Source organism: Scyliorhinus torazame, chromosome 1 (assembly GCF_047496885.1).
Source record: "Scyliorhinus torazame isolate Kashiwa2021f chromosome 1, sScyTor2.1, whole genome shotgun sequence".
Lineage (NCBI taxonomy): Eukaryota > Metazoa > Chordata > Chondrichthyes > Carcharhiniformes > Scyliorhinidae > Scyliorhinus > Scyliorhinus torazame.
The window spans coordinates 156,345,501-156,369,889 of record NC_092707.1 but is presented as its reverse complement, the minus strand read 5'-3'; the positions used below and the strand labels follow the sequence as shown (position 1 = coordinate 156,369,889).

Genomic DNA, 24,389 nt, shown 5'->3' with positions numbered 1-24,389 from the left:
CATTGTTTGACTGCATTACTCAGTGTGATTCACTGTCCTCAATTGATTGTGATTTTTCCATTTCAGATATGCTGTCCACTTTCTGGCAGAGGTAATCCTACTGTATTGTGTTATGGTGACTGTACATGTCAAAAACATTCACAAGTGAGTAACTTAAGTAATGTGAATATTTGATAGTTTTGGGTATTGGCCATTGAATCTTTTTTTGGCATTGAATTAAATTCATGTTGTAACTACAAATTCTGACTTTGTTTCATTTGTTACGGACGCCAGGTCAGATCTCAATAGTGGCTAAGGTACGGGACCAGAACCACAATGTTTCTTTATTTTTAAGACGATGCACTCCAGGAGTGATTGCATAAGAAATAGAGTTTGGTTATTTTTACAAACAAAATGTTATTGAGATCAAAGAAAAACAATATTTAAACTTTTAAACTTCAAACCTAAGAAGAACAGCTTACATGTATCTCTCAGCCCTAACACACAATTTCCAATTAAACAGAATGAAAAATGAACATACAGCTCTCAATCCACTTGTGCAGGCAGGCAACAATAATACTTGCATTTACGGAACATATTCCTGCTGTTAGTGCAACTCCTTCAGACCCCTTTCCAAAAGCCGGTCTCTATGGCAGCTTTCCATGACCTCTCTCAGTGGCTTAGCAAATTGTTCTGTCCCCCCTGTTCGAACAGGATTCTTTTATCTCTCTAAACTCTGACCAACCATCAAAGATGGTTCAGTCACTTCCGGGTGCGGCTATGCAGAGCTAGGTCGCATATTCGGTAGCTCCCGCTTGGAACGTACGTTTGGGCTCTTTACAGCAGGGCCCCCACGGCATTTGTTTGACATTTCCCGGTGTGGGAAGAAGACTGCAGCATTCCCCTGACAGTGTCCCCCAGGAATGTTATGTCTTTTGGCTACCAGACCTGGCAGGAACAGTAAAAGATTTGGCTTGTGCTGCAGGAATAGACAGAGGCCTCTTCCAGCATGCAGGCGGGGGAAGGGCAAGCTTAAAGCTGCAATCTGACTTGACTCTATCAAAGGTGAATTCTAGCAGCAGAGGGAACAACTGTGAAAAGATCTACCAAGGCCATTGAAGAAGCAGGGACGAGGCTTCCGGTGGCGGCCATAGGTCCCCCTCCAACTTCTATGAAACGGACCAGAAGTGTAACGACCAAAGGAGCGGCACTGGAGCAACGGGAGAAGCGAGGGAAAGAAAACAAAATGGCGGCGGCCAGGGACAAAGGAGAGCTGCAGGAGTTCATCAAGCGCTGCTTCAAGGAGCAGCGCGAGGAGATGCGCAAGGAGATGTTGGCGCCTATGCTTTCGGCAATTGAAGGACTCGGGATCCCCAGAAGGCCCACGAAGCTAAGATCCAGGAGGTACAGAAAAGAGTCAGTCAGAACGAGGACGAGCTCGTGGGCCTGGCAGTGAGAGTGGAGCAGAACGAGGCGCTACACAAGAGGTGGGCGGGAAGACTCGAAGACCTGGAGAACAGGTCGAGGAGAAAGAATCTGCGAAATCTGGGTCTCCCTGAGGGAGTGGAGGGGGCTGATGCCGGGGCATACGCGAGCACGATGCTCGAGGCGATGATGGGCACGAAGGCCCCTTCGAGGCTGCTGGAGTTGGACGGGGCACATCGGGTGCTGGCGAAGAAGCCCCAGGCAAATGAGCCGCCAAGGGCGATGGTGGTGAGGTTCCACCGGTTTACGGACAGAGAGTGGGTCCTGAGATGGGCCAAGAAGGAGCGGAGCAGTAAGTGGGACAATGCAGAGATCCGAATATACCCGGACTGGAGCACGGAGGTTGCAAAGCGGAGAGCGGGTTTCAACCGGGCCAAAGCGGCGTTGTACCGGAAAGAAGTGAAATTCGGAATGCTGCAGCCAGCGCGACTGTGGGTCACATACAAGGGCCAACACTATTACTTCGAAACGCCTGAAGAGGCGTGGACCTTTGTACAAGCCGAAAAGTTGGACTCTAACTGAGGGTTTGTGAGGGTGGGGGGGATGTTTTGGGGTGTGATGTGTGATGGTTGTTGTGTATAGGGGGTCAATCACGCGCAGGAAATGTTACATGGGCTGGGGGAGAGAGACAAGGCCGCGACAGGAGCTGTGGAGAGGGGGCGGAGCGGGCTTTGGAAAGCGTGAGGTGTTTTCCCGCACGCGGGACGAAAGGCGGGAAGGGGAGCGAAGGAATGCATATGGATTGGGAGACTCCCACGCGGGGAGGTCAATGGGACGGTGGGGGAAGCCAGGGTCAGCATGCGTCAGCTGACTTACAGGAGTGACATGGGGGGAGCAAAAAAGCTAGACAGGGGTCTAGCGTGGGGAGGGGAGGGGGGAAGGGGGGGAAAAAGGGTTGCTGCTGCACTGGCCGAAAGGGAATGGGACACAGAAGAGGTGGTCGGGATGGGGGTCCCCCCTCTGGGGGACTGGAGGGTGAGGGAGGCGTGGACACGGGACTGGCCCAGAAAAGGAGATGGCTAGTCGGCGGGGCGTGGGGGGGGGGGTGAGATCCCCTCCAATCCGGCTGATAGCGTGGAATGTGAGGGGCCTGAATGGGCCGGTGAAGAGGGCTCGAGTGTTCACGCACTTAAAGGGACTGAAGGCTGACGTGGCCATGCTCCAAGAAACACACCTGAAGGCGGCGGACCAGGTCAGGCTAAGAAAGGGATGGGTAGGACAGGTATTCCACTCGGGACTGGACGCGAAGAATAGAGGGGTGGCAATATTGGTGGGCAAGCGGGTGTCATTTGAGGCCAAGACTATTGTAGCGAACAATGGAGGGCGATATGTAATGGTGAGCGGTAGGCTGCAAGGGACGTGGGTGGTGTTGGTAAACGTATACGCCCCGAACTGGGATGATGCAGGATTCATGAAGCGCATGTTGGGGCGCATTCCGGACCTGGAGATAGGAGGCCTGATAATGGGAGGGGACTTCAATACAGTGTTGGATCCAGCACTGGACCGCTCCAAATCAAGGACTGGAAAGAGGCTGGCGGCAGCCAAGGTACTTAGGGGGTTTATGGATCAGATGGGGGGAGTGGACCCATGGCGGTTTGCAAGGCCGCAGGCCAGGGAATTTTCTTTCTTCTCCCATGTACACAAAGCCTACTCCCGGATAGATTTCTTTGTTCTGGGTAGGGCGCTCATCCCGAGGGTGGAGGGGACGGAGTATTCGGCTATAGCCGTTTCGGACCATGCCCCGCACTGGGTGGAACTGGAGCTGGGAGAGGAGAGGGACCAACGCCCATTGTGGCGGCTGGATGTGGGACTGCTGGCGGACGAGGTGGTGTGTGGGAAGATGAGAGGGTGTATCGAAAGGTACTTGGAGGCCAAGGACAATGGGGAGGTGCGGGTGGGGGTGGTATGGGAGGCGTTGAAGGCGGTGATCAGGGGAGAGCTAATTTCCATTAGGGCTCATAGGGAGAAGACAGAGGGTATGTAAAGGGAGAGGTTAGTGGGGGAGATTTTGAGAGTGGACAGGAGATACGCAGAGGCCCCGGAGGAACGATTACTTGGGGAAAGGCGACGGCTCCAGACGGAGTTTGACCTGTTGACTACAGGGAAGGCGGAGGCACAGTGGAGGAAAGTGCAGGGGGCGACCTACGAGTATGGGGAAAAGGCTAGTCGGATGCTGGCACACCAGCTCTGTAAGAAGATGGCAGCGAGGGAAATAGGGGGTGTCAAAGATGGAAGTGGAGCCACGGTTCGGAGTGCGACGAAAATAAACGAGGTATTCAAGGCCTTTTATGAAGAGCTGTACAGATCCCAGCCCCCAGCGGGGGAAGAGGGGATGAGACGATTCCTAGATCAGCTGAAATTCCTGAGGGTGGAGGAGCAAGAGGTGGCTGGTTTGGGGGCACCAATTGGGTTGGAGGAGCTGAGCAAGGGTTTGGGGAGCATGCAGGCGGGGAAGGCCCCGGGACCGGACGGATTCCCGGTGGAGTTCTACAGGAAGTATGCAGACCTGTTGGCCCCGCTACTGATGAGGACCTTTAATGAGGCAAGAGAGGAGGGGACCCTGCCCCCGACAATGTCGGAGGCGACAATTTCTTTGATCCTAAAGCGGGACAAGGACCCACTGCAATGTGGATCGTACAGGCCGATCTCGCTCCTCAATGTGGATGCAAAGTTGCTGGCAAAAGTGCTGGCCACGAGGATCGAGGACTGTGTCCCGGGGGTAATCCACGAGGACCAGACGGGATTTGTAAAGGGCAGGCAACTAAACACCAATGTGCGGCGGCTCTTAAACGTGATAATGATGCCATCGGAGGAGGGAGAGGCGGAGATAGTGGCAGCTATGGACGCGGAGAAGGCCTTTCACCGAGTAGAGTGGGAGTACCTCTGGGTGGTGCTGCATAGGTTTGGGTTTGGGGTAGGGTTTATCAATTGGGTTAAGCTCCTTTACAGAACCCCGATGGCGAGCGTAGTGACGAACCGGCGGAGGTCGGAGTACTTTCGACTGAACCGAGGGACGAGGCAGAGGTGCCCCCTGTCCCCCCTGTTGTTCGCATTGGCGATCGAACCATTGGCCATGTCATTGAGGGAGTCTAATAAATGGAAGGGGGTGGTCCGAGGGGGAGAAGAGCATCGGGTGTCACTATATGCAGATGACCTGTTGCCGTACGTGGCGGATCCAATGGAGGGGATGGTGGAGGTCATGCAGACTCTAAGGGAGTTTGGGGAGTTTTCGGGCTATAAGCTCAATGTAGGGAAGAGTGAGCTCTTTGTATTACAGGCGGGGGACCAAGAAAGAGGGATAGGGGACCTACAGCTGAGGAGGGCGGAGGGGAGCTTTCGGCATCTGGGGATCCAGATAGCCAGGAGTTGGGGGACCCTGCATAAACTGAATCTGACGAGGTTGGTGGAGCAAATGGAGGAGGAGTTCAAAAGATGGGACATGTTACCGCTCTCGCTGGCGGGTAGAGTGCAGTCGGTCAAAATGGTGGTTTCTGTTTGTGTTTCAGTGCCTTCCCATCGTGATCACGAAGGCCTTTTTTAAGAGGGTAGGCAGGAGTATTATGGGGTTTGTGTGGGTGAATAAGACCCCGAGAGTAAGGAGAGGGTTCCTGGAACGCAGTAGGGACCGAGGAGGGTTGGCGCTGCCAAACCTGGCGAGCCAGTACTGGGCAGCAAATGTGGCGATGATCCGCAAGTGGGTTATGGAGGGAGAGGGGGCGGCATGGAAGAGGATGGAGATGGCGTCCTGTAATGGAACGAGCCTGGGGGCGTTGGTGACGGCACCGCTGCCGCTCTCGCCGACAAAGTATTCCATGAGCCCGGTGGTGGCAGCAACGCTAAGGATCTGGGGCCAGTGGAGTCGGCACCGGGGTGCAATGGGAGCATCGGTGTGGTCCCCGATCAGGGGTCATCACCGGTTTGTCCCGGGGAAGATGGACGGGGGGTTCCAGAGCTGGCATCGGGCGGGGATTGGAAGAATGGGGGACCTGTTCATCGACGGGACGTTTGCGAGCCTAGGGGCACTGGAGGAGAAGTTCGAGTTACCCCTGGGAAATGCCTTTAGATATATGCAGGTGAGGGCTTTTGTGAGGCGACAGGTGAGGGAATTCCCGTTGCTCCCGGCACAAGAAGTTCAAGATAGGGTGATCTCGGGTGTATGGGTCGGGGAGGACAAGGTGTCGGCAATACACCAGGAGATGAAAGAAGAGGGGGAAGCGCTGGTAGAAGAGTTGAAGGGTAAATGGGAGGGGGAGCTTAGGGAGGAGATCGAGGAAGGTCTGTGGGCTGATGTCCTAGGTAGGGTTAATTCCTCCTCCTCGTGTGCCAGGCTCAGCCTGATACAATTTAAGGTACTCCACAGAGCGCACTTGACGGGGGCGAGGTTGAGTAGGTTCTTTGGGGTAGAGGACAGATGTGGAAGGTGCTCAGGGAGCCCGGCGAACCATGTCCATATGTTTTGGTCATGCCCGGCACTGGAGGGGTTCTGGAGAGGAGTGGCGGGAGCAATATCTCAGGTGGTGAAAGTCCGGGTCAAGCCAAGCTGGGGGCTAGCAATATTTGGAGTAGTGGACGAACCGGGAGTGCAGGAGGCGAAAGAGGCCGGCATTCTAGCCTTTGCGTCCCTAGTAGCCCGGCGAAGGATCTTGCTAATGTGGAAGGAGGCGAAGCCCCCCAGCGTAGAGGCCTGGATAAATGATATGGCTGGCTTCATAATAGTTGGAGAGGATTAAGTTCGCCTTGAGAGGGTCTGCGCAGGGGTTCTACAGGCGGTGGCAACCGTTCCTAGACTATCTCGCGGAGCGTTCGAGGAAGGTCGGTCAGCAGCAGCAGCAACCTTGGGGGGGGGGGGGGAGGGAGAGAGGACGTCCTGGGAGGGGGGGGAGGGGGCGGGGAAAGGGGGGACTGCCTGGGAGGGTGGATGAGCAAGAGATAACATGAAGGGTTGGGGAAACTGGCACGTACGGGTGAGGGCCAGTGTACAAAGCTGTGTAAATATATCATTTTGCCATGTATATATCTTGCTCTGCGCGATTTCCCGTTTTTTTTTGTTACGAGGTGGGGGGGGGGGGGGTTGGTTATTGTTTGTAAGGGAGAAAAATTGTGTTAAAAAACTTTAATAAATATATATTTTTTAAAAAAGATGGTTCAGCCCAGGCATGTCCAGACTTGAACTCATCATCACTATCAGGACTTTTGATTGCCCACTCCTGTTTATACAAAAAAACAGGGCAATGCTGTGAATGTGCAATTAATCTCCAATTTACAGATAAAAGAAGCCATCAGACTCTGTAATGGACTACTGGCTGGTCATACCAGAGTGTCCCGGAGGACATTGGATCTTGAGTGAATCATCCAGTCTGATCAGGGTACCCTATTCATTCCCATTAACAAATTAAAGCTGAGTACGACAATGTAGCTCAGGCCAGGTGTGGGTGTATACCTCTGATACAGTGCTTGCAGTTTTACTCTCAGTCTTGTGGTGGTATGCATGCACACATAAATATCTAGTTGTATAAGTGTATAAAGCTGTTATCACTATACGTAATCGGGGCCGCACGGTGGCACAGTGGTTAGCACTGCTGCCTCATGGAGCCGAGGTCTCAGGTTCGATCCCGGCTCTGGGTCACAGTCTGTGTGGAGTTTCCACATTCTCCCCATGTCTGTGTTTCGTCCCCACAACCCAAAGATGTGCAGGGTAGATTGGCCATGCTAAATTGCCCCTTAATTGAAAAAAATAAATTGGGTACTCTAGATTTATTTAAAAAAACAATCAGTATACGTAATCGTAGGTATGACCTCTGCCAGCGGGAGGCACCAGACATGCATCACGTGACTGACTTGACTCGCCCAGTTGGTAGCAGGACGTACTGTAGGGCAATCACATTAGGAGTAGCTCCCTAGGACTTTGAATAACTGTATTAAAAAAACTGTTGGTTATCTTTCTACATGGTTGACAATAAATCATCGTTCTGGTTGAACACATATATGTTCTGTGTGTATCTTCATCATTGGTGGAACCACAGAACACAACATGGTACCAGGAGTGCCAAATATTTGAAGGTAACAACAGATGAAATACGGCAAAGACTAAAAAAACAAAAGAAGAAATGTCTTTGCCAAAACTATGGCTGTTTGCAACTCAACGCAGTAAAGAACAGTGAAGTTTGAAATGGAAGGATTTTGGATAGCGACACAAACTGTTCGACCAGCCAACACAAAGAAGTTTTTCTGGAAATTTGCAGCCACAGTGAAGCGAATCTGGGGACCATTGAGGACAGATGGACAATCCCACTAATGGTTAATGGAACGCCAATCAGCTGTAAGTTCGATACAGGAGCAAGGGCCAATCTGATTCCATTGTCGTTGGTGGGACGATTATAAGTCAAACCAGAAATTATCCCAAGAGCTGAAGGATTTTAACGGTCATCAGTTCATGAACTTAGGAGCATGCGAGCTCAAAGTCACCGTCAAGGACAGAACGCATGGTATAGTATTCTCCATAGTGAGGACAGAGCGTGAATCGCTCATTGAAGTGGAGGCGTGTGAAGACCTTGGGCTTGTCAAGAGGGTGTACACTGCAGAACACATAGCGCCCCATTGACATATTTCAGTTGAATTAATCATGAAGAATTGTACAGAGGTACTTCAAGGATTTGGCACCCTGCCCTTTACATATTGCATCCAGCTAAAGGAGAACGTGAAGCCGGTCGTGCATGTGCCCAGACGGGTGCCTGCCCCACTGAGGGACAAAGAATGATGGCTTTAGGCATCATCAGGCGCATAGAAGAGCCCACCGACTGGGTCAACTCCATGGTGTGTGTGAAATAGAGGAATGGCGACCTGAGGATATGTATGGACCCCAGGGATCTCAACCTGAATATTAAAAGGGAGTGCTACCCTATACCGAAGCGGGAAGAAATAGCATGAAAAATGGCTGGATGAAGCGATGTGCTTCAGCAAGGCGGCGTGGTAACACAGTTGATAGCACTGTTGCTTCACAGCGCCAGGAACCCAGGTTCGATTCCCAGCTTGGGTCACTGTCTGTGCGGTGTCTGCACATTCTCCCAGTGTCTGTGTGGGTTTCCTCCGGGTGCTCCAGTTTCCTCCCACAAGTCCCAAAAGACGTGCTGTTAGGTGAATTGGACATTCTGAATTCTCCCTACTGGCGCCGGAGTGTGGCGACTAGGGGCTTTTCACAGTAACTTGATCGCAGTGTTAATGTAAGCTTATTTGTGACACGAGTAAACATTATTATTGCTATTGAGTTGGACGCGTTGCAAGGTTTCTGGCAGCTTAAACTCGACAACGCGAGCACAAAGTTGTGTGCCTTTAACACACCCTTCGGGCGTTACTGCTTCCTGCGAAAACCGTTCGGCATAATCTCAGCGTCTGAATTTTTTCATCGTGCCATCAAGCACGTGATTACCAGGTGTCCGTGTGTATGTCGACGATATTATAATCTGATGCTATAGTTCAGTACAAATGCTGATTTCCAGAATTCTCAGAGTAAGGGGTCACCCATTTAAGACAGATATGAGAAGGAAGTTCTTCTCTCAGGGGCCAGTGAATCTATGGAATTTTTTACCCAATAGGGCTGTAGAGGCTGCGGCGTTAAGTATGTTCAAGGCTACTTCCGGTGGTGCCCTCGAGGAAGCAGCTCGCAGGTCGGATCGCTCCCGCCGCGATTGGCAAACGGACCTGTTTTGCAGGATTTTTAGGGGACCTGCCGACCTGAATCAGTGGAGGAGACGAAAGGAAGAGGTTTTTCCCCCCGGGGTATGGACAGTTGGACCAGAAGTGGTCGAGTGGAGCGCCGAAGTTCGAAGCAGGAGCAGCGGGGACCTCAGACCAGACAGCGAAGCATAGCGGACGGCAGGGACCAGGGAGCGGAGGCTCACTGGCCAAGAGAGCAGCAGATGGAGTTTTTTCGGAACTGCTTCGCCGAACTGAAGAGGGACACGTTGGACCCGATGAGGGCGGTGATGGATCGAATGGTCGAGGCGCAGGCGGTCCAAGAGAAGTCGAGGTGAAGCTCTCCACCCAGGCGGACAAGGTAACGGAGCTGGAGCACGAGGTAGAGGAGCTGAACTCTCGCCAGAGGAGGATGCGGGACCAGCTTGAAGAGCTGGGGAATAGAGCCAGGAGGCAGAACCTGAGGATCGTGGGCCTCCCCGACGGCTGTGAGGGACCGGATGCGGGCGCATACGTGATGGGTATGCTCGGGGCACGAATGGGACCGGAGGCCTTCCCTCGACCCCTGGAGTTGGATGGGGCGCATAGAGCCCCGGCAAGGAAGCCCAGGACGGGCGACCGACCGAGGGTCTTGGTGGTTCGCTTTCACCGGCTTGCTGACAGGGATCGTGTGCTGCGATGGGCCAAGGCGGAGAGGAGCAGCAGATGGGAGAACTGTGAGGTGCGCATCTACCAGGACTTGGGAACGGAGCTGGCCAAGAGGCGTGTAGGATTCATCAGGGTAAAGGCAGCCCTCTTCAAAAAGCAGGTGAGGTATGTTTGAGGAACTCCATCACTACTTCGAGACACCAGAACAGGTTTGGGCCTTTATTAAAGAGAGGAAGCTGGACTTGAACTAACAGGCATTTGGTTTTTTCAGTGCTCTGCAGTGGCGGCGGTCAGTTAACCTAACTTGCTTTGACTAGGAATGGACTTTTATTAAAAGAAGAAGCTGGACTTGAACTAAAGGACGCTGGGTTCACAGAGCTTTTGTGTGGCGGCGGTCTGTTAAATTATCCTGTACTGTAATGTTTTATCTAAGATTGTTTTCAGCCTGGACAGAGAGCGGGGGCTGGAGGGCGCACTGCTTAGGGTGATTTTGGGAGATTGCAATGAGGAGGGGGGGTGGGGGGTGTGGGGGGGGGGGGGGGGGGGGGGGGGGCGGGGAGGGGAGAGACAGGGGCCCTGCACTTGGTATCTTTTGGCAGGAGATCGGGGCCTCTGATGGGGGGATGGGCTAGGGGCTGGTTAAGGGACTTGAAAGGGCACGGGGAGATACAATAAGGTTAATGGGTCCTTGGTGTGTGGGGGGAGGGCCCGAGCATTTGGGCGAGAGACAGTCAGGCGCCAAGGACAGGGGTCAGCGTAGCTAGCGTAGGTCAGGGGGCACCAGGGAGAGTAGGCGAAGGGGCGGGTTAGGGCCAAGCGCAGGGCGGACCTGGCAGGTCGAGTCTCGGGGGGTGGGGGGGGGGGGGGGGTCGGGTGGGGCGGGGGGGGTTGGGCGGGGGGGGGGGGGGGTCGGGAAGGAGAGCAGAGAAGACTTAAGAGGGTAAGGGGGGGGGGGTGATCAGGGAACCCCGGGGGAGAAAGTCGCTTGCGCGTAGGAAACAGACAGCAGCAGCACCGGGGGGGGGGGGGGGGGGGGGGGGGTTAGAGCCACACTAGTTTAGTTGAACACGTGTGGCATGGGCAAACAGCTGATAGGGGAATTGCCTTATTAATATGTTTCTCTTCCACTGTTTGTTTTCAATATGTTTTGTATATGGCCTTTTTTCTCTGTAAATGTTACAAATCTGTTTTAAATAAAAAATTTCAAATAAAAAAGTAAAAGTATGTTCAAGGCTGAGAGAGACCGATTTTATCAAGGATTGTGGGGATAAGGCAGGAAAGTAGAGTTGAGGATTATCAGATCAGATCAGCCATGATCTTGAATGGTGGCGCAGACTCGATGAGTTGAATGGCCTATTTCTGCTCCTATGTCTTCTGGAACCTCTCCCTGTCCAGAAGGGGAAAGTCCCAGCTCTTAAGTACAAGCTTCAATGGGTATAACCAGTTCTCAATTCGCTCTGAATCAAGACCTGGTTTACTCTTAAAGGGACCTACAATTCTAACATTGTAACATGGCAAGTTGGGATACTGAATGGAAAACTGTTGAAGAATGTGCAGCTTCTTTATTGAGGAAGTAGAATCAGTGAGCGATGAGACCAGGAGACATTTTTGGGAAAGAACAGTCATGTTTACACTGGCTAGATACTCACAGTGAGAATTAAGTTTGAATGGAGCATCAGATTTGTCTTCCGAATGTCCAAGGTGAAGACCTTGGGTGGGATTCTCCGTTTCAGAGACTAAGTGCTGACACTGGGACAAAATCGTTGGTTTTGATTGATTGATTGATTTGAGTATTGTCACATGTACCGAATTACAGTGAAAAGTATTTTTCTGTGGCCGAGGAACGTACACAGTACGTACATAGTAGACACAAGAATAATCAGCAGAGAACATTGACAAATGGTACATCGACAAACAGTGATTGGTTACAGTGCGGAACAAAGGGCCAAACAAAGCAAATACATGAGCAAGAGCAGCATAGGGCGTCGTGAATAGTGTTCTTACAGGGAACAGATCAGCCCGAGGGGGAGTCGTTGAGGAGTCTAGTAGCTGTGGGGAAGAAGCTGTTCCTATGTCTGGATGTGCGAGTCTTCAGACTTCTGTACCTTCTGCCTGATGGAGGGGTCTGGAAGAAGGCAATGCCTGGGTGGGAGGGGCCTCCGATAATGCTGTTTGACTTCCTAAGGCAGCATGAGGTGTATACAGAATCAATGTGGGGGTGGCAAGTTTGTGTGATGCGTTGGGCTGAGTTCACCACAGTCTGCAGTTTCTTGCGATCTTGGACCGAGCAGTTGCCATACCAGGCTGTGATGCAGCCAGATAGGATGCTCTCTATCGCACATCTGTAGAAGTGAGAGTCGATGCAGACATGCCGAATTTCTTTAGCTTCCGTAGGAAGTAGAGACATTGTTGGGCTTTCTTGACTATTGTATCAACATGAGTGGATCAGGACAGACTGTTGGTGATGGTGACCCCCAGGAACCTAAAGCTATCGACCACCTTGTGATAGTATGTATTGGGGGTCATGTGGGACTGGAAGCCCTAATGTCATTGGCTGACAGATCCCGGGTCCTGGTTGGCCGTTGACCTCAAGCTCCGCCCTGAAGGCGAAGTATAAGAAGCCGGTGTCTTCCCCCGCAGGCCAGTTTACTATCGAGCTGCTGGGGAACAGACACGCTTAATAAAGCCTCATCGACTTCACTCTATTCGTCTCATGGAGTCTTTGTGCGCTACAATTTATTAAGCGTGCCTAAAAAGGACTATGGAGCTCAGGATCATTCCAGAATGCCTGAGGATCAGCCCCCACGCAGTGAACGCGGCAGCAGCCTTCAAACACTGGCAGACTTGCTTCGAGGCCTACATCAGAACGACCACCGGCCGAGTCTCAGACGAACAAAAACTGCAGGTCCTGCACTCGAGGGTGAGCACGGAGATTTTCACCCTCATTGAAGACACCGACGATTTCCAGACGGCGTTCACAGCACTGAGAAGTCTCTACGTTCGCCCAGTTAACCAAACCTATGCTCGCTACCAGCTCGCGACAAGACGGCAAGCTCCCGGAGAATCGATGGACGAGTTCTACGCCGCGCTGCTGATTTTGGGACGAGCCTGCAGCTGCCCGTCGGTGAATGCAAACGAACACACGGACATGTTAATGCGCGACACTTTTGTGGCAGGTATGCAATCCTCCCAAATCCGCCAAAGACTTCTAGAAAAAGAGTAGCTAGGACTCTCAGAGGCACGGGCCCTAGCAGCCTCCCTAGACGTGGCCGCGCGTAATACCCGCGCCTACGGCCTCGACCGCGCGGCAGGCCATTGGGCCCCGTACGTACCCGTCGCGGCAAACCCCCTACCCCCCCCCCCCCGGACACCCCACAGGCTTGCGCGGTCCAAACGCCGAGTCGCACCGGGGGCGCCCGCTGTTATTTCTGCGGCCAGGCGAAACACCCCCGACAGCGCTGTCCGGCCCGCGCAGCCATCTGCAAAAGCTGCGGGAAAAAGGGCCATTATGCGGTGGTGTGCCGATCCCGCGAGGTCGCCGCCGTCCCGGGGCCACAGGGAGCCCTACAAGCAGTCTATGCGTCCCAACCCCCCCAGCACGCCATGTGCGACCCGCAGACGCAGCCGCTCTGGATCCCGACCACCGCGGTCCCGGGAGAACTGGGAGCCCTGCACGCCGCCTACGCTCCCCAACCCCCCTCCCCGCAGCCCATGTACGACCCGCCGCCGGCGCTACCGCTTTGGGTCCCGGCCAACACTCTCCACGGAGAGGAGGGGGGTTTTCGCGTCCCTAACGCCACCCTCACCCCCGTCCCGCGCCCCACGCCTGACCCGCCAGCGCCACCTACTTGGACCCCGACCACCGCTGCTCCCGGTGAGGGAGCTCCTCGCGCTCCTTGCGCTCGCGGCCCCACGCCTGACCCGCCGGCGCCGCCGACTTGGGCCCCGACCACCGCTGCCCCCGGTGAGGGAGCTCCGCGCGGTCCTAGCGCTCGCGGTCCTAGCGCTCGCGGTGAGGGAGCTCCGCGCGGTCCTAGCGCTCGCGGTCCTAGCGCTCCCCAGACCCCCCAGCACACCATGTGCAACCCGCAGACGCCGCCATTTTGGGTCCCGACCACCACGAAGGGAGGAGGGGCGCCGTTGTGCGACCCGCAGACGCCGCCATTTTGGGTCCCGACTACCACGAGGGGAGGAGGGGCGCCGCCATCTTGGACCGCCCCCGACCTGTACGACGCATGGGGGTGGCCATTTTGTCCACCCCCGCCGCCATCTTGTGACCCCCCAGCCACGTGCGATGTATGGGGGTGGCCATTTTGTCCATCCCCGACGCCATCTTGGACGGCAACAACGGACCCCACCCCACTACTACAACCACGGCTCGCTTCGGTTACGCTCGATCAGGCTCGGCCCCGGACACTCCAGATGACGACGACAACGGTCCTAATTAACGGCCACGAGACGCCATGCCTAGTCGACTCTGGGAGCACGGAAAGCTTTATACACCCCGACACGGTAAGACGCTGTTTCTTGACCACCTATCCCAGCGCACAAAAGATTTGCCTAGCTGCAGGATCCCACTCCGTACAGATCCAGGGATTCTGCATAGTTACCCTAACGGTGCAGGGGAGGGAGTTCAAAAACTACAAACTTAACGTCCTTCCCCAACTCTGTGCCCCCACCTTGCTGGGATTAGATTTCCAATGTAATCTACAGAGCCTTACGTTTAAATTCGGCGGCCCCATACCCCCACTCACTATCTGCGGCCTCGCTACCCTCAAGGTGCAACCCCCGTCCTTGTTTGCGAACCTCACCCCGGATTGCAAACCCGTCGCCACTAGGAGCAGACGGTACAGCGCCCAGGACCGGACCTTCATTCGGTCCGAAGTCCAGCGGCTACTAAAGGAGGGCATAATCCAGGCCAGCAATAGTCCCTGGAGAGCGCAGGTGGTAGTAGTGAAGACAGGGGAGAAACAAAGGATGGTCATTGACTATAGCCAGACCATCAACAGGTACACACAACTAGACGCGTACCCTCTCCCCCGCATATCCGACATGGTCAATCGGATTGCCCAGTATAAAGTCTTCTCCACCGTGGACCTCAAGTCCGCCTACCATCAGCTCCCCATCCGCCCAAGTGACCGCAAGTACACAGCCTTCGAGGCAGACGGGCGATTATACCATTTCCTACGGGTCCCTTTTGGCGTCACAAACAGGGTCTCGGTCTTCCAACGGGAGATGGACCGGATGGTTGATCAACATGGGTTACGGGCCACGTTCCCGTATCTCGACAATGTAACCATCTGCGGCCACGATCAGCAGGACCACGACGCCAACCTCCAAAAATTCCTCCAGACCGCCAAAGCCTTGAACCTCACGTACAACGAGGACAAGTGCGTTTTTAGCACCGGCCGGCTAGCCATTCTGGGCTACATAGTACGCAATGGGATAATAGGCCCCGACCCTGAACGTATGCGCGCACTCATGGAATTTCCCCTCCCGCACTGCCCAAAAGCCCTGAAACGCTGCCTGGGGTTCTTTTCGTACTACGCCCAGTGGGTCCCCCAGTACGCAGACAAGGCCCGCCCCCTAATACTGACCACGACCTTCCCTCTGTCGACAGAGGCTTGCCAGGCCTTCAGCCGCATCAAAGCGGACATCGCAAAGGCCACGATGCGCGCCATCGACGAGTCCCTCCCCTTCCAGGTCGAGAGCGACGCCTCCGACATGGCTCTAGCGGCCACCCTTAACCAAGCGGGCAGACCCGTGGCCTTTTTCTCCCGAACCCTCCACGCCTCAGAAATCCGCCACTCCTCAGTGGAAAAGGAAGCCCAAGCCATAGTGGAAGGTGTGCGACATTGGAGGCATTACCTGGCCGGCAGGAGATTCACTCTCCTCACTGACCAATGGTCGGTAGCTTTCATGTTCGATAATGCACAGCGGGGCAAAATTAAAAATGTCAAGATCTTAAGGTGGAGGATCGAGCTCTCCACCTTCAACTATGAGATCTTGTACCGGCCCGGAAAGCTGAACGAGCCGTCCGATGCCCTATCCCGCGGCACATGTGCCAACGCACAAATTGACCGCCTCCAAACCCTCCACGAGGACCTCTGCCACCCGGGGGTCACTCGGTTTTACCACTTCATCAAGTCCCGCAATCTCCCATACTCTTTAGAAGAGGTCCGTACAGTCACAAGGGACTGCCACATCTGCGCGGAATGCAAGCCGCATTTTTTCAGGCCAGATGGAGCGCACCTGATTAAGGCTTCCCGCCCCTTTGAACGCCTCAGTCTCGATTTCAAAGGGCCCCTCCCCTCCACCGACCGCAACGCATATTTTCTTAATGTAGTGGACGAATACTCCCGCTTCCCTTTTGCCATTCCCTGCTCCGACATGACCGCGGCCACAGTCATTAAAGCCCTGAACAGCATCTTCACACTGTTCGGTTACCCCGCATACGTCCACAGCGACAGGGGGTCCTCTTTCATGAGTGACGAGCTGCGCCAGTTCCTGCTCAGCAAGGGCATAGCCTCAAGCAGGACGACCAGCTACAACCCCCGGGGGAACGGGCAAGTAGAAAGGGAAAACGGCACGGTCTGGAAGGCCGTTCTACTGGCCCTACGGTCCAGGGATCTCCCAGTTTCACGGTGGCAGGAGGTCCTCCCGGACGCTCTCCATTCCATCCGGTCGTTATTATGTACAAGCACTAATCAAACGCCCCACGAGCGTCTCCTTGTCTTCCCTAGGAGGTCCTCCTCTGGAACGTCGCTGCCGACCTGGCTGGCGGCCCCAGGACCCATCCTGCTCCGAAAGCATGTGCGGGCACATAAGGCGGACCTGTTGGTCGAAAGGGTTCACCTCCTCCACGCAAACCCCCAGTACGCCTACGTGGAGTACCCCGACGGCCGACAGGACACGGTCTCCCTGCGGGATCTGGCGCCCGCCGGCACCACGCACACCCCCCCGACACCATCAACCCAACCGCCCCCCTTCCTGCCACCGCCGCACCCCGCGACCGCCCCCTTCCCAGGAGGATCAGTCCCCCTCCCCTTTGCACCGACAGCTGAAACTGTACGGCTCCTGGAGGCGACAACACTGGTACAAGCACCACCACCACCGCCGGGGCCGAGGCGATCGACACGGACGACCAGACCGCCCGACCGACTTGTGGCGTCGATGTAAAACAAAGATGGACTGTTCAAAGAACATTTTGTTTTTTTTCCTATACCCTCTGTAAATAGTTGCAACAGGACGAAACTGTCCAATACTGTACTACCATGTGAATGTTCTATCCTCCCAGGACCAGCCCTGTAAACCCTTACCACCATACGAAGCATCACCCCGCCGGGTTCATTTTTGACAAGGGGTGAATGTGGTAGTATGTATTGGGGGTCATGTGGGACTAGAAGCCGTAATGTCATTGGCTGACAGATCCCGGGTCCTGGTTGGCCGTTGACCTCAAGCTCCGCCCTGAAGGCGAAGTATAAGAAGCCGGTGCCTTCCCCCGCAGGCCAGTTTATTATCGAGCTGCTGGGGAACAGACACGCTTAATAAAGCCTCATCGACTTCACTATATTCGTCTCATGGAATCTTTGTGCGCTACACACCTCCACTTCGGAGCCATTGATGCAGATGAGAGTGTGTGTCGTGCTGCACTTCCTGAAGTCGATGATCAGTTCCTTGGTCTTTCCAACATTTAGAGAGAGGTTTTCGGTACACCATGCAACCAAGTGATTTATTTTCCTCCTGTCGTCTGATTCGTCGTTGTCTGAGATGCGGACTTCTACAACAGTGGGGTGTGCAGCAAGGTGGCTGCCTTTCAGGCCGCAGCAATGGCAGTCCGTGTCTGGACGTCACCCCGGTCCGGGGGTCACCCCAATACCATGGCCCATCCTTGGTCACCCCCCACTACTCCCCCTACTCTGACAGACGTTTCCCCCAGCCAGCCCTGCCAGTGGCAGGACTGACAGCCCACTGTCACGCCTGTGCGAACATTTTGGTTTTTAACCAAAAACTGAAGCGGGAGAATCTGTCAAAGAAAGTCATGAAATGTTGGTCTGAGGAATCGGATGATCTCCTACGGGATTGCTTAGAGTCAGTGGACTGGTCAGTATTTAAAAACTCTGCGACCAGCCTGAACGAGTACGCCACTACAGTAACTGACTTCATTAGTAAGTGTGTAGAAGACTGTGAGCCAAAGAAGCAAATTGGCATGATTCCCAACCGGAAACCCTGGATAAAGAGGGATATCCACTGCTTGCTGAAGTCTAGGTCTGAGGCGATCTAGCCAGGCGACCCTGACTTATACAAGAAAGCCAGATATAATCTAAGGAGATCCATCAAAGATGCCAAAAGACAGTACCGGACCAATCTCGAGTCCCAGGCTAGCCACAAGGACCCCCGCCGACTATGGCAAGGTCTGCAAGACATAACGGGCTACAAGATGAAGGCATGTAAAATTGCCAGCTCTAACACACCCCTCCCTGATGAGCTCAACGCATTCTATGCACACTTTGAGCAAGAGGTCAGAGAGAGCACGCCTTCCACCCCAGCAGTTTTGGATGAACTTGTATCTGAGGTCACCATTGCAGATGTCAGAGCAGCCTTCTCGAAGGTCAATCCACGGAAAGCCACTGGCCTGGATGGGGTACCCGGACAAGCACTCGGGTCTTGTGTGGATCAGCTGGCGGGGGTATTCGCAGACATCTTCAACTTCTCTTTACAACAATCTGAGATCCCTATGTGCTTCAAGAAGATGACCATCATCCCTGTACCAAAGAAAAGCCAAACAGCATGCCTTAATGACTATCGTCCAGTGGCTCTGACATCCATCATCATAAAGTGCTTCGAAAGGTTAGTCATGGCACGAATCAACTCCAGCCTCCCGATTGCCTTCATCCATTACAGTTCGCCTACCGGTGCAACAAGTCCACAGCAGACGCCATCTTCCTGGCCCTGCACTCAACCCTGGAACACCTAGATAACAAAGACACCTATGTCAGACTCCTATTTATTGACTTCAGCTCAGCCTTCAACACCATCATTCCTATGAAACTCATCTCCAAACTCACTCTGCGACTAGATCCTGCACTTCCTAACCCACAGGCCACAATCTGTAAGGAAAGGCAACAACACCTCCTCCACGATCATCCTCAACACCGTTGACCTACAAGGCTATGTCCTCAACCCCCTACTATACTTCTTGTACACCTATGACTGTGTGGCCAAATTCCCCTCCAACTCGATTTTCAAATTTGCTGATGACACCACCGTAGTGGGTCAGATCTCAAACAATGACGAGACAGAGTACAGGAATGAAATAGAGAATCTGGTGAACTGGTGTGATGACAATAATCTCTCCCTCAATGTCAACAAAACAAAGGAGATTGTCATCGATTTCTGGAAGGGTAGTGGAGAACATGCCCCTGTCTACATCAATGGGAACGAAGTAGAAAGGATCGAGAGCTTCATGTTTTTTGGTGTCCAAATCACCAACAATCTGTCCTGGTCCCCCCATGACGACACTATAGTTAAGAAAGCCCACCAACAACTCTACTTTCTCAGAAGACGAAAGAAATTTGGCATGTCAGCTACGACTCTCACCAACCTTTACAGATGCACCATAGAAAGCATTCTTTCTGGTTGTATCTCAGCTTGGTATTGTTCCTGCTCTGCCCAAGACCGCAAGAAACTACAAAAGGTTGTGAATGTAGCTCAGTCCATCACGCAAACCAGTCTCCCATCCATTGACTCTGTCTACAATTCCTGCTGACTCTGAAAGGCAGGCAGCATAATTAAGGACCCCGGCAACCCGGACATACTCTCTTCCACCTTCTTCCGTCAGGAAAAAGATACAAAAGTTTGAGGTCACGTACCAACCGACTCTTCCCTGCTGCCATCAGACTTTTGAATGGACCTACCTCGTATTAAGTTGATCTTTTCTCTACACCTTAGCTATTACTGTAACACTACATTCTGTAGTCTCTCCTTCTTTCCCTATGTACGGTAGGCGTTGTCTGTAAAGTATGCAAGAAACAATACTTTTCACTGTATACTAACTAATACATGTGACAATAATAAATCAAATCAAATTTCCTACCTCCTCTCTCCCCCAGCAGCCATGGCACCTATTTCCCAATTTTTGAAACCACAAGTGAAACTTGCCATTGGTAATTCCTCCTGGTGGAGGTGGAGCTTTGCGGAGGCCCCAGAAAATACCAGGTCGAGCCTGTTATTGATATGCCAGTGGTGTTTACTGTAAATGCATTGACGCCGCTGACGAAGACACTGGAGCATGACATTCCATCGGGCGTTAGGCGCCGGCCATGATTTTCAGCTCACGTGCCATGCTCCACCCAATTGCATTTCCCAATTCCCGCATTGCTGGACGGAGAATCGCGCCCCGAGTCTCTCGCTGTGTCACCTAGAGCCCAAGAAGATGCATCAACTCCCACAGAACCACCTTCTGTTCACTTCACAGACTGCTGAGAGTCTAGGTGAGCTAGTATTCTGAGGCCACAGGTCATCTTTCCTTATTAAGAAATATTTATACAAATACTGTATAAATTTACTATTGGGAATTGTGTGCTTTGCTTTGATGATGCACTGGATGATGAGAGCAAGATCTCAGTGAACTGTTTCTCTCAACTATGGTACGGCTAATCTCGCAATAAACCAGACAATTATTTTGTATACATGCAGACTGGCTGTGATATTTGTTATGGGCCAGGGTTTAGAAAACTCCAAAGTATATCATGGAGTTCACCTGACCCACGACTTTTAGTAGATTGTGGTTATGGGGAGCAATAAGGGCCTACTTTACAGGTGTGATGCAATAGAGATTTAAAGTACTTTTAAAACAAAACCATGTTTCTTTATGAATCCAGTTCACACTTTATAAACACACAGTATACATCTTAACTATCAACACCAATAATCCCCACAGATACAATATTCTATAAGTAACCCTTCATAACTTTCCTGACAACATCCATAAGTCCAAAAGGCCCTTTTTACAGAAAGACTGCAGGTTTAAATTCTCTACAGAAACAGGTATTACTTTGAAATCACCCGAAAGAACATTCTTTGGCTTGTAGAGATATCCAGACACATCTCTTTGCTTTCACTGCAAGGAAATGAAACTAAAACACACAGACACACCCCAGCCTTTTGTTCAAAGCGAAAGTAAAACCAGAATCACAGCTCAGCTCCACCCACACACTGACATCACTGCAGCTATTTGATAAACACCCATTTCTTAAAGGTACACCCACTACAGCTATTTGATAAACATCCATTTCTTAAAGGTACTCTCACAAGACATAGTGCATGAAGTACTGGCGCCACGATGTTGTGATGGGAATCACAAACTGTGCAGGTGATGATCTCAAGCGTCACTGGCAGAGTTAACAATGGGTCTCCTTGGCCACTGACCACAAAAGGAAAACTCTGTTCATCTTTTGGGTGCCGTTGATTAACATTAAAAATAACTTATGACTCTCATGACTCATGATCTGTGAGCCAACAAGTGTTTCCTCTTTATTTCAAAAGTAATTATTTTGAAGGCAGCAGATTGAAGGACACTGACCTGATTAATGTGATCAGCTCAGTTGTTGGTAGAGATGCCCCTGGGGGGGGGGTACATCCAGGCAATGGAAGCCAGTAATGGTATCGCCCTCGGGGACGATCTGTCAGGCAAGGATTCTGGAATTTCGTACTATTGAGTAGGATATAGTGGTGATTTTCAATGACTTTGGATTTGATTTATGAATTGGGGTTGAACTTGTCCTAGATTTGCTCAGAGGTTAGTGGGACAATTATACATTGTATTGATATAGTGCCTTGAATGTATTAAAATGACTCACGATGCTTCATAGGTACACGATCAAACATAATTTGACATTGAGTCCATAAGGAGATATTAGGATCAGTGGGGCCCAGGCAATGAGGTGGTTCAATCAAATTTGGGGTATATGAAAGAGGTGAGCACAGTGACCTTGGAGGGTTGTAGGACTGCTGGAAATTACAGAGGTGGAGGGGAAAAGGCCATGGTGGGCCTGAAAACGAGGAAAATAATTTTAAAATCAAGGTGTTTCCATACTGGGACGCACTGTAGTTCAGCAAGCGCAGTAGAGATGGGTGAACTTACCCTGGTGCAAACTCCATTAGTCATGATGGTGTCAGTGGCAGCTTCCAGATCTACTGGAAAAAAGGAAAATCAAGACCTTTGGATCCATGGAGCTTGTCATTCTGAGATCATGGGCCAGATGGTTTGGGTATGTTAGGTAGAGGGGTGGGGGCGGAGTTTAAGAAGAGAGTGGGTAGGAAGGAAAGGAGGGATTCGGTCAAAGGCAGGGGGCTGCCTCATGATTGGCCAAGGGAAACCACCGAGGCGAAGAGTGACCCCTCCTCCCATCCTTCCCACCCTTTACTTTTTGTAATTTTTTTTTTCTTCCCACCCCTTAAAGATATAAGTTTAAAAATTGGGCTCCCTGCTCCTGACCAGCGGCCCACATCAAACGTTTATGGCATGGACAACATATTATCAGGGAAAATTGGCTTGATAATAAGCCTAATTGACCCTTATTTATCCATTGTAATATAGTGGCAGCTGATTTTGACGCCTGCCCATTCCCCTCTATTATGGGAGAGAGCTCGAGGGTGGGCGAGTAGATGACAGAATGGGTGCCGAAAATACACAATTTTCGAATGACCCTCTGGTTTTTGTCCTGACTAGTTGCTTGTAGCAGTATCCTGGAGATTACCCTTTAATTCTCGGAGTCTACGGGCAATCCTGGAGAGTTAGAAACACCTGAGTCTTGCTGAGGTTAGGTCTTTGAGAGCTGGTATATGACTGGATACTTGCTCCAGTGGCCATTCTTCTATTGAAATGCACTGGATTGTGAGTGTCAGCTCAGATGGCACGCTGCACCTAACTAGTTGCGACTGCCAAATAGTGATCCAGAGTAGACCCTGGCTGATGGGTTTATTTAATTACACCTTTCCTCTTTGCACAGAATCTTCCCTCCTGCGTCATTTCTCTTTTAGACACAACTATGCTCTAGTACCACATCATGTCTGACAAACAGCAATATCACTCACAGAAGACAGTTCTTATATAAATGGGCTGGGACTTTGAGGCCGGGTTTGCCGCGAGCACAAACGGCGAGGCAATGTAAAATGCCGTGAGAGTCGGGAAACGTGATTCTCACCGGCGACATCTTCTTTCTGGATTTTCTCCACCCCTCACAGGTGACTTAACGAGATTCCTGCCCTTCAATAGATTTTAATCCATTAAGATATTATTAAAGGGCTTCCCAGCCACATCGTACCCCCTCACTGGATTTTTAAAAAAAAATTTCAATATATTTTAGAGTACCCAATTCTTTTGTTTCCAATTAAGGGGCAATTTAGCGAGGCCAATCCATCTACCCTGCACATCATTGGGTTGTGGGGGTGAAACCCACGCAAACACGGGGAGAATGTGCAAACACCACATGGACAGTGACCCAGGGCTGGGATCAAACCCAGGTCCTCGGCGCCATGAGCGAGCAGTGCTAACCACTGCCCTTCCCCTTCACTAAATATTCATACCTCGTCAATGTGACGTCACGTTGGCGAGGTTTATGACAGCTAAATAAGAAAGGGAATTAGCCGACGGGAACCCACTGAGGGCAGCAAGATAAGTATAGACGCCAGGGGGAAGAGGGATATACTGGACACTGCCCGCGGCACAGGCTGGCACTGCCCCAACGTAGTTTGGTCCTTTAAAGATGGCACCCTGATCTCTGTGGAGCCGGCCTTGCCAACTCTATCAGGCCACCAGAGTGACAATGTAAACCATGCCCCCAGACTGAGTGCCAGGAAATCGACTGTGCATCTGAAGGGATACACACAGATTTTCAGTCAGAGCCAGACACTGATAAACTTTGGTAAAATTCCACCCATGGTGTTACATCAAATATACAGAAACATGTCATTAGCCCAACAGCTCAATGCTGGTATTTATGCTCCACATAATCCTAAGGCCCCACCTTATTTCTTCTCACCCTGTCGACCTATCCTGCGATTCTTTTCTCTCCCATATATACTTATTTAGCTTTTCATTAAAGGATCTACGTTATTGGCTTCAACTACCCAAAGTGATAGCAAGCTCCACATTCTTGGGTGAAGAGGTTCCTCCTGAATTCCCTTTTGGTTTTATTAGTCTCTCTAATTGATGGGAACAAGCTCTGGTCTCCCGCAATGAAACTATCTTCTCCACAATTACCCGATCAAAGCCCTTCATCATTTTAAAGACCTCTATCAGGTCATCTCTCAGCTTTCCCTTTTCTAGAGAAAAGAGTCCCAACTTGTTCAATCTTTCCTGATAGTCAGAATATCTCACTTCTTGTGACATTCTTCTAAATTGTTTTTGCATCTTCTCCTGTGCCTCTGTGTCCTTTTCGTGAATTGGAGACTGGAACTGAACACAGTATCCAAAGTGTCCGATACGTTTCTCTAAACTTCTGTGCTTTTGAATTCTACTTCTCTAGAAATTAACCAACACTTTGTTTGTATTGGTTTGGTCTTCAGTGGTTTGTACATCA

The 24,389-nt window shown here is 51.9% G+C and overlaps 1 protein-coding gene across 1 annotated transcript in view; it reads left to right on the top strand.

The window, feature by feature from the left end:
- LOC140415425 (lysophospholipid acyltransferase 2-like) overlaps positions 1–24,389 on the top strand; it is a 150,468-nt gene that overhangs the window by 51,718 nt on the left and 74,361 nt on the right. The window contains exon 3 of the mRNA XM_072501053.1: positions 67–144. Within this exon, the coding sequence (XP_072357154.1) occupies positions 67–144 (78 nt within the window). The remainder of the gene's footprint in view (positions 1–66; positions 145–24,389) is intronic.